The sequence below is a fragment of the Orycteropus afer genome, unplaced genomic scaffold, assembly GCF_000298275.1.
Source record: "Orycteropus afer afer isolate SDZICR_OR568_19922 unplaced genomic scaffold, OryAfe1.0 scaffold00026, whole genome shotgun sequence".
NCBI lineage: Eukaryota > Metazoa > Chordata > Mammalia > Tubulidentata > Orycteropodidae > Orycteropus > Orycteropus afer.
In genome coordinates this window covers 522954-534366 of record NW_006921613.1, presented here as the reverse complement: position 1 = coordinate 534366, position 11413 = coordinate 522954, and the positions used below count along the sequence as shown (strand labels likewise).

Genomic DNA, 11413 nt, shown 5'->3' with positions numbered 1-11413 from the left:
ACTTCCTGAATGGATATATTCTCATCTTTCATCATATCAGGGAAGTTCTCCTCCAGCAAATCTTGGACAATTTTCTCAGTGGTTTTCTTTCTCTCTTCGTGTTCTGGAATTCTAATGACATGTACCTTATTCCTTTTGATGGTACTCCACGTGAACCTTAGGTTTTCTTCATTTGGTTTTAATTTTTTTTCTGACTGATCCCTTTCCAAAGAAGTATTCAGGTATTTGCTTCAATCTCATTAATTCTGTCTTCCATTGCATCAATTCTACTTCTTTGCCCTTTCAATGTGTTATCTATTTCTGACAATTTGGTATTAATCTTCTGGATTTCTATCTGTAGATTTTGAACCATTTCTAATTTTTCATTTATTTTGTTATTTTCTTCTTATATTTTCTTCAAAAATTCTTCTAGGGTTTTGTCAGAGTTTTCCTTGATCTGCCTCTCAATCCTCTGAAAATACTTAAATATAATTATTTTGAATTTCTTATCAGAGAGTTCCAATGCTGCCTCTTCCTCAGGGATGTGGTATGGGTCTGTATCCTGCTCCCTTGTTTGTACCACTTTATTGTGCTTCTTTGTGTGGACTGTGATGGTCTGTTATGTCTGAGACATTGTGGCATTTAGATCTCTGTTAACTGTTTGTGAAGAGCAGCCAAGGGTGAGTCAGGCTCTTCTTGGTGGGTTGTCTCTCATTGGCCTGTTGGTGGAGAAGGAGATGGTAGCTCTCACTCAGTAAGTGAAGCTGCAGGAGCTATGGGTATAGTTTTGTTGTTATATGGGGACTACTGCTGTCTTCCACTCAGTTAGACAAAAATAACAACTGAATAACCATCAAAAAAGTAAAAGCACATGGACAAAAAGCACACCATGTAATTACACAGGAACAGCACCAACAAAAAACAAAAAGAAGAAGAAAAAAGAAGAAGACCTGCAATATCTGGGGGGGAGACCACAATAGAAAAACAAGGAATGGGGTTAACCACAAGAAAGAAAAAAATAAAAATTTCAACCAGGAGCAGGGAAAAGAAAAAAGCTGAAAACTAGAACCTGGGAAGGGAAGAACAAGGAATAATAATAAAAAGGACAAATGTAAAAATAAAAATAATTGTTTTAAAACAGACAAAAACAAACTAAAAAAAAAGAAATCAAGGTAGGGCAGGGCACCCACACTCCTTCAGAGCACACAGACTGGGATGGAATTCCTGCTGGCCTAGAACGTGAGTAGGAGTGAGAGATGGGTGCACCTCTATTCACCAAGAGATTGGGATATGAGTAACAAGGGGAATGTCGCACCTTTCCAGTCATCCACGTCCAGAAGGTCCTTGAGGTTCCCGGCAAGTGGAGCCTTTTCTTAAGTCCCTGGAATCTGGGAGAATGCTGTCATGTTAAATATCCAAAATGGACAAACTGCTTGTAAGCATTCAAAATGGCTGCACCCTCTGGACAGGCAAAAGTCCACAGCTCAGCCCACCTTCCTCTTTGCTACTTCCCCTTTTATTCACCAGTCACCAGAGTATCCTCTTTGCAATCCCTGGCCAGTAGGACTGATTTTTAGGTTACTTCTCAGGTCCTACCACCACTCAGCAATATCCAAGCTGTCTGTGCCATCAGGGTCGCTGCCAGACCGCAGTTCCATATGTCTCCTTTTTTGGTGTTTTCATGCAAATTCTTCTGCTAGTTGGAGTTTAGTCCACTTCTTTATACTTCCCTTCAAAGCTCAGGGGTCCAGGATTATCATCTGTACCTGTGTTAATTGGTTCCCCTTTTCTTTGTTGAAGAGGGTCTTTGAAGTCTTTCTGCATATTCCGCCATCATATCCAGTTTTCCCGTGGAGCTATTCTTATGTTGCTGCCCTGATCAGAATGCTTCTTGCAATTATTCAAAAATGGTCATGCTGTCAAGACATTCAAGAGTCCACTGCTCTGTTTATCTCCTTATTCGCTGTTTTCCTTTCTAGTCATCAGCCACCATTGCGGTTGCTCATGCAGTTCTCAGTAAGCTGAGTCAATTCTTAGGTTGCTGCTTGCATTGGAATGCCTTTAGTAAACACTCAAATTGTCTGTGCCATCAGGACAGCTGACTGTCCACTATTCCATTTGTGTCCTTATTCACCGTTTTCATTTAGGTTCTTCTATAAGCTGTTATTTAATCCACTTATTTATTCTTCCTTTCAAAGCTCAGGGTTCCAGGATTATCTTCAGTATCTCTTTCAACTAGCTTCTCATTTCTTTGTTGTAGAGGGTCTGTGTAGCTTGTCTGCCTAATAGCCATCTTCTCTATAATTTATGTCATACTGCACACAGTTGAATGTTTTCACATAATTGACAAAATACAGGTAAATATATTTCTGATATATTCTGCTCTTAGCCAAGAGTCATCTGATACCAGCAATAATATTCCTTGTTTTACATTCTTTTTTGCAATCTGGCTTAACTTTGGGCAGTTCCCTGCAGTTGCTTTTTAATCATCTTTAGCAAAACTTTGCCAGCATGTGATATTAATGGTGTGGTTTGGTAATTTCCATATTCTATTTGATTGCCTCTCTTTAGAATGGGCTCAAATATGGATCTGTTGAAGTAATTTCACCAAGGAGCTGTTTTTCTATCTGTCTCCCAATGAAATGTACATTTCCTGAAAATAGACATTTTACTATCTTATTCCTTACTCTCTGTCCAGGGCTTAGAAGAGTGGTAAATAGCAGGTATCTCGCCCCCCAAAACATTAACTAAATACACACACACACACACACACACACAACCCTGCCTCACCCTAAATATAAATACTTATTAACTCTTGAAAGATTGAAAAAAAAAAAAAAAAAAAGATTTGGGAGGGGCTCTTACTTAGTATTTTATAAATTTAAATCAAGCTTCTGCCTCTATTTTTACAATGAAGAGAAAAAAAATGAGTTATTCTCCAAAGTTTTCAGGTAGTAAAAAGGACAGCAGGTGGCTTTCGCTAGAAACTGTGTCTGTCTTATTTATCACTGTACCCCAGCACCTGGAATAGGGCCTGGCATAGAGTAATCATGCAATAATTACTGAGTGACAGATAAAGAATGAGACTCTTGAGAGTTGAGAGAGACAGAAAATGCTCTAAGTACTGGGGGTGGTGGGTGGGACAAAAGTACAATGACAACCCCTCTATCCCTAAATCACTATTTTCATAGGCCCTCAGGACACTCTTGCATATACTGAGACAATATATCATGAATTTCATGAGGGCAGAGAACGTCTTTTTTATTTTGTATTCAGATCTAGAACTGACAAACAGAAGGTGTTCAATAAAAATTTATTTCTGAACTAAATGCAAGAGTCTCAGTTTCTTCATTCGTAAAATGGGGAGGTAACAAGATTATCTATTTCACAGGGCTGTGGTCAGGCCAGGGAAGGAAGGAAGGAAAGAAAGGGGAGTGAGAGGTAGGACTAAGTGAAAGAGAAAATAGGAACCCTACCCACCCACCCCCACCTCAAATTATGGATAACATTGAGAAAAATCCTCTTTCTCAGAAACTGGATTAGAAAAGTATCTTGTTGTATGCCACCAAGTCAATTCCAACTCACAGTGACCCTAGGGAACAGAACTGCTCCATAGAGTTTCCTAGGCTGCAATCTTTATGGAAACAGACTACCACATCTTTCTCTCGCAGAGCAGCAGGTGGATTCAAACTCTGTACCCTCTTGGTTGGCAGCTGAGTGCTTTAACCCATGCACCACCAGGGCTTACAGAACAATACAGAATTTATCAAATTACTTCTCCTGTGAACTACTCCTATATATATATATTCACATAACTAAAGGCTAATATCATATACCATTTTAACACCAGATGTACAAAAAAAAGTCAGCCTGATGATTTACAAGTTGTTATTAGGTGTTGTTGTCTTTGACTCATAGCCACCCTATGCACAACAGAACGAAAGCTGCCTGGTCCTGTGCCAGCCTCATGATCCTTGCTATACCTGAGCCCATCTTTGCAGCCACTGTGTCAATCCACCTTGTTGAGGGCCTCCCCCCTTTTTGACTGACCCTCCATTTTACCAAACATGATATCCTTCTCCAGGGAATGGTCCCTTCTGACAAGATGACCAAAACAAGTGAGATACAGTCTGGCTATTCTTGCTTCTAAGGAGCACTCCAGCTGTACATCTTCCAGGACAGATCTATTAGTTCTTTTAGAAGTCTATGGTACTTCCAGTATTCTTCGCCAACACAACTCAAAAGCATCAACTCTTCTTTGGTCTTCCTTATCCATTGTCCAGCTCTCACATGCATATGAGGCGACCGAAAGCATCACGGCTTGGGTTTGGGTTAGGTATACATTAGTCTTCAAGGAGACATCTTTACTCTTCAGCACCTGAAAGAGATCTTTTGCAGCAGATTTGCCCAATGCTGTATGTCTGATGTCTTCTTGACTGCTGCTTCCATTGGTGTTGACTGTACAACTAAGTAATATGAAGTCTTTGACAACTTCAATCTTTTCTTCATTTATTGTGATGCTGCTTACTGGTCCAGTTGTAACGATTTTTGTTTTCTTTATACTGAGGTATAATCCATACTGCAGATTCTAGTCTTCAATCTTCATCAGTAAGTGCTTCAAGTCATCTTCACTTTCAGCAGACTAAGTTGTGTTATCTGCATATTGTAGGTTGTTAATGAGCCTTCTTCCAATCCTGATGCCATGTGCTTCTTCATATTGTCCAGCTTCTTGGATTATCTGCTCAGTGTAAAGACTGAATAACTATGGTCAAAGGATACAACCCTGACACACTCCCTTCCTGATTTTAAACCATGCCGTATCCCCTTTTTCTGTTTGAATAACAAGCTCCTAGTCTACGTACAGCCTCCTCATGAGCACCATGAAGTGTTCTGACATTCCCATTTTTCTCAATATTATCCATAATGTTACGATCCACACAATCAAAAGCTTTTACATAGTCAATAAAACACAAGTAAACATCTTTCTGGTATTCTTTGCTTTCAGCCAAGATCCATCTGACATCAGCTATGATATCCCTCGTTCCATGTCTTCTTCTGAATCCACTTGCATTTCTGGAAGTTCTCTGTCAATGTACTGTTGCAACTGTTTTTGAATTATCTTCAGCAAGATTTTACTTGTGTGTGATGTTAACTGTTCAATGACTTCAACATTCTGTAGGATCACCTTTCTTTGGAAGGGTACAGATACGGATCTCTTCTAGTCAGTTGGCCAGGTAGCTGTCTTCCAAATTTTTAGCAGAGCCGAGTGATAGTCTACAGAGCAGCATCCATTTGTTGCAACATCTCATTGGGTATTCCATCAATTCCCAGAGCTTTGTTTTTTGCCAATTCCTTCAATGCAGCTTCAACTTCTTCCTTCAATACCATTGCTTCTTGATCATATGCCATCTCCTAAAATGGATGAACATCAATCAATTCTTTTTGGTACAGTGATTCTGTGTATTCCTTTTATCTTCTTTTGATGTTTCCTGCATCATTCACTATATTGCCCATAGAATCTTTCAATATTGCCACTTGAGGCTTAAATTTTTTTCTTCAGTTCTTTCAGCTTAAGTAATGCTGAGCATGTTCTTCCCTTTTGGTTTTCTAACTTCCGATCTTTGCACATTTCATTATAATAACTTACTCTGTGTTCTCAAGATGTTCTTTGAAATCTTCTGTTCAGTTCTTTTATCTTGTCATTTCTTCTATCTGCTTTAGCTACTCTCCATTCAAGGGCAAATTTCAGATCTTCTGACATCCATTTTGGTGTTTCTTTCCTGTCTTTTTTAATGACCTTTTGCTTTCTTCATGGATGAAGTTCTTGATGTCATCCCACAATTCCTCTGGTTTTCGGTCATGGATGCTCAATTCATCAAATCTATCCTTTAAATGGTCTTTAAATTCAGGAGGGACATATATATATTCATATTTTGGCTCTCATGGACTTGTTTTAATTGTCTTCAACTTCATCTTCAACTTGCATATGAGCAGTTGATGCTCTGTTCCACAGTCAGCTCCTGGCCTTGTTCTGGCTGAAGATACTGAGCTTCTTCATTGTCTCTTTCCACAGATGTAGTCAATCTGATTCCTATGTATGCCATCTGGCAAAGTCCATGTGTATAGCTGCTGTTTGTGTTGCTGAAGAAAGGTATTTGCAATGTATAAGTCATTGGTCTTGCAAAATTCTATCATGCAATTTCCAGCATCACTGCTATCACCAAGGCCGTATTTTCCAGCTACCAGTGATTATTCTTTGTTCCCAACTTTTGCATTCCAATCACCACTGATAATCAACACATCTTGGTTGCATGTTTGGTTAATTTCAGACTGCAGAAATTGGTAAAAATCTTCAACTTCCTCATCCTTGGCTTTGGTGCATAAATTTGAATAGTACTAGTAATAACTGGTCTTCCTTGTAGGCATATGGATATTATCCTATCACTGACAGCATTGTACTTCAGGATAGAGCTTGATACATTGTTTGTGATGAAGAATGCCATGCCATTCCTCTTCAATTTGTCATTCCCGGCATAGTAGATCACATGGTTGTCTGATTCAAAATGGCCCAAACCATTCCATTTTAGCTCACTAATGTCTAGGATATCTATCTTTATGCGTTCCATTTCATTTTTGACAACTTCCAATTTCCCTAGATTCATACTGCATACATTCCATGTTCTGATTATTAATGGATGTTTGCAACTGTTTCTTCTCATTTTGAGTCATGGCCCATCACCAAATGGAGGTTCTAAAAGCTTTATTCTATCCACATCATTAAGGTCAGCTCTACTCTGAGGAGGCAGCTCTTCCCCATTTGTATCTTGAGTGCCCTCTGACCTGTGGGGCTCATCTTCCAGCACTATTATCGGACAATATTTTAGGGCTATTCATAAAGTTTTCCAATAATATATCAGATAGTGTTTCACTGCTATTCATAAGGTTTTCACTTGCCAATTTTTTATGAAGTGGATGGCCTCTTCCTTCTTCTGTCTTATTCTGGAAGCTCTGCTGAAACCTGTCCACCATGGGTGACCCTGCTGGCATTTAAAACAATGATGGCAAAGCCTCCAGCCTCACAGTAACACACAAGCCACCACAGTATGACAAAATGACAGACAAGTTCATCTCTCTTAGCTGTTCCAAACCACTCCACTCACTTCCTGGTCTCTCTTAGCTGTTCCAAATCCTGCTGGCTCACTTCCTGGTCTCCCTTAAGATTTATAACTAGGAAGACCCAAAACCTGAATAAGAGAAAGTTCTGAATCCTCATGTTGGGAAAGAGGACTACCTATACTGAAACTCTAGGGAACCTAATAGTACAGAGCCTCTGAATGTTCTAGAGCCTAAGGAATATCTATCCTGTCAGCAGAGATTTCATGAAAGAAATGCACTATTCCAGTAGCCCCAACAACTGCTGCTGCTTCCTTACCATGGTTAAGACAAGACCTAAGTAACTACATCTAAATTTAAACTCTTACTGCTGCTTTAATTCCTAAAAGCTAGCCACCCAAATAAGAAAATATGTTATACCAACAAAAACTAACCCATCAAGCATCTTAAAACTTTTCTGTAAACAAACTCTTACAGTTTTTATAAATACGATCTAAATTTAATCTGCCATTGTTACTTTAATGCCTAAAGGCTAGTAATCCAAATAGGAAAAATATGCTATTGCAACAAAAACTCATCAAATACCTCCAACTTCTCTTTAAATAAAGTCTTACAGAATTATCAGAACATAAGAATAAGCTTCTACTATAATTAAACGTTTAAGCGATCTTTTCAGTAAAGGCTGGTAAGTTTCAAAAAAAAAAAGTCTGATTATCTCAGATTGTGATTTCATTATTGTTGAGTTATATCAAAGTATTTAGATAGAGCTTATAACAAATCAATTAAAACTAGGTTATATTTAAAATCGGTTATTTAAGAATAATTATTAGTAGTAAATGCCTTATTACAAAAGAATGTTAAAAATGGTTATTTCACTTACCAAAATGCAGTCCACTTTAGATTGTACAGTTTTGCTAAAAGAAAAAAAAAAAAATCAGGTTAATAACAATGGTAAATTATACTGAAATATATTTGAAGTATTTTTAAATAGATACAGTAATTAGTTTTCCATTCTTCCCTAATATTAAAAAAAAAAAAGTATAACTCATTATTGATTAGGTATTACATCCTACAACTGCATCTGTTGCAAAGCAAAACAAAAATCTATTTCCCATTTACTGTACTAAATTAAATCCTAAAATATGATCAGAGTATTTTTTTTTACTTCATTGCTATAATCAGCCTACTATTGCTATTACACTATAATATCACTATAATATAAATAATTTTTTAACAGTCTTGATGTATTATTATACTTAGAAATGAGGCACAGAGTATACAATGAATTTTAATTTTTACTATATGCTTGCCACTGTGGATGATGATTTGCTTAATGTTTAGAAGCTATAATAACATAATACAATCTGTAGCTCTAAAGACACCACCTCATATACACATACACGTCCCCTTCCAGTAACAGGAATCCCCAAGCATAAAATAATAATTATTAATTAATATTAAGATATTTGGTAACCAATTTAGAAATAAATAACACAAAGTCACAACACATCAATTTAACTGAACTTTTAAATATAAGTGAACCGTGAATATATTACACAAATTATGCCAGTACAAATAATTGAACTGAGAGTCATTTGAATTTTGTCACAACACACATGAAAGTGTAAACACAATGAAACACACAGTGTTCAGAGATAGCTTACATACAATCTTTAAAAGATGTTACAAATCAAGTTATTTTCCTAAAAAGGTTTTAGGGACAAATGAAAGCAAAAGGTGGTTATCTGCCTTTCTATAGCATGCAGCTTAATACAGAAAAAGTAAAAATCAGTATTTAAATATGATTTCATTAACCTCAAAAATTTACACCTGTATCTAGATTTCAAATGTCATGTTTTAAACAACAGCATAGGACTGTAAAGTTCTGAATGACTAAAACGAAAAAGAAAAGTAACTGATAGCTCTTGATTTAAAAAAAAAAACAAAACAAAAAAAACATTGCCATTGAGTTGATTCCGACTCATAGGAACCCCCACTGGGTTTCCAAGGCTATGTATTTTCACAGAAGCAGAATGTATCTTTCTTTCTAGTCTACTCCTCATTTATTCAGCTCCAGCAACACTAGCCTCTACGCTATTTTTCAAGCAGAAGCAGGGTCTTTGCACTGGCATTTTCCATCAGCCTCTAACTTGCTCCTTCACTTCCTTTATGACTCTGCTCACATTATCTTTACAGACAGTTCATTCCTGATGCCCCCCCACCCCATCAAATACTCCCAATATACTGCTTTTATACTTCATTATCTTTCATCACTGAACTTACTACCAACCATACTATATTTTTATTAATTTCTTTACTGGCTATTTTCCTTGATTAGAATTTAAATTCTAAGAAAGCAGGTTTTGTCTGTTTTGCTCACTTGCTGTACTATCATCTGGTATATGTTAGATGTTCAATAAAATTTGTTGAATGAATAAATGACAAAAACTATATTCAGTCCTCCATTTGAATAAATTCTTTGGAAAGACTGGGACCAATTACAATTTCAGAGAAATTAAAATGAAAGTGAAAATGTGATTTTATAAATTAATGTTGTTAGGGGCCACTGAGTGGGTTCTGACTCATCATGATTCTATGTACAACAAAGAATGAAACACTACCTTGTACGGCGCCATCCTGACAATCATTACTATATTTGAGTCCACTACTGCAGCCACTGTGTCAATCCATCTCTACTAACTGCTCTATGTGATATCTAAAAAGGATAGTTGTTTCTACCTATCACAACCAACCAACTGGGGAAATCTCTAAATAATATATGAAAAAGATAAGCTTTTAAAGAATATAAAGTACACTCAACTTCTGAACTAGACATGAATCTAGGCAATGACTTAATCCAACCCTTTGATTATTTATACTTCATACTTAAACAAAATAGAATTAATAAAGCATTAAGTCCCCTTTGTTCTTCTAATCTCCTTTTCCTTCCTATTGTCCCAAAGACAACCATCATTAATTAATGTACAGCTTTCCCAATTGATATTTCAATACTTGTATTAAACATACAAATATCTGTAAGCAACATACACTGTTGCTCTCTGTGGTTTTAAAATGTTTATAAAAATGCCATTATCTTGTACATATTCTGCAATGTTTTCATTCAATACTGTTTTTGAGATCTATTCATCTTGATACACATGAATGAAGTTCATTTAACTGCTGAAAAGTATTTTATTGAATGAAAATATCAAGTTTATTTACCCATTCCTCTACATAATTACTATGCAGTTTTCAGTTTTTTCACAAGCAAGGATACAAAAAATGTCCTTTGTACATAGTGCCTGGTATACTCAACGCAAGAATTTCTCAGTCATAAATCTAAAAGTAGAATTTCTGGGGCTTATGAAAGTACCTTTTTTATGTTATATTACCAAATTTCTCTCCAAAGGTCTTGTATCAATTTATACTTCCATTGGCAGCATATGTTAGTTCTTATTTTCCCATAACCTTATATACATACCCTCACAATGTGTCTGTCATTCTAATAGATATGAAATGGTATTTCAGTTTTTTGTTTTTTTTTAATTGTCATTTTCTCAATTTCAAGCATTGCTGGGTACACCTCTGTACCTGTTCATGCGCCATATGAATTTTCTCCGCTGTAAACTCCTTTGCCTGTTTTTAAATGGAGTTGATTAAACTGTAGTAGTTCTTTATATACTCTGGATATAATCTCACAGCAACTTCAAGGTAGAGAGAGCTGCCCTACAGCTGACAAGGCCGTAAATCTTTACTGAAGTAGGTTGCCACATTTCTCCTACAGAGGGGATGGTGGATTTTGAACAGCTGACCTTCTGGTTATCAGCCAACTCTTTAACCACTGAGCCACCAGAGCTCCTTAACTTTTGTTATATATACTTATCTAAAAGATTAATATCTTATGTCTTACTAAATTTAAACTTTTGATTTAGTCAAATTTACCCACTTTTTTCCTTTATGACTTTTTTTCCTGTCTTGTTTAAGAAATCTTATCCACCCAAGGCCATATAAACATTCTATATTTTACTCTAAAACATTCTGAAGTGAGCTTTCCAGATTTTGACTTTATTTGAACTGAAATTTATTCCTAGGTATGGCATGATGATATTTATTAATCTACCTGTCTATCCCTAAGGCAATAGCACACTTTGAATTTATAACTGTTCTAAAAATTTAGTCTAATTATCTGATTGTGTATCCCTTCCTTAGGCTTTTTTTGTTGTTGTTGTTTGTTTGTTTTTTTGAGGTAGGTACTTTTATTTATTTTTATTTTTATTTTTATTTATTTTTTATTAGGATTTGGGTGAAGATTTACAGAGTA

General features: G+C 36.3%; 1 protein-coding gene across 1 annotated transcript in view; it reads right to left on the bottom strand.

Annotated features, from left to right (window-relative positions):
* The window catches only part of RFX7 (regulatory factor X7), a 217094-nt gene that overhangs the window by 120797 nt on the left and 84884 nt on the right, over positions 1-11413 (bottom strand). Inside the window, exon 2 of the mRNA XM_007935136.1 lies at positions 7973-8006. Within this exon, the coding sequence (XP_007933327.1) occupies positions 7973-8006 (34 nt within the window). The remainder of the gene's footprint in view (positions 1-7972; positions 8007-11413) is intronic.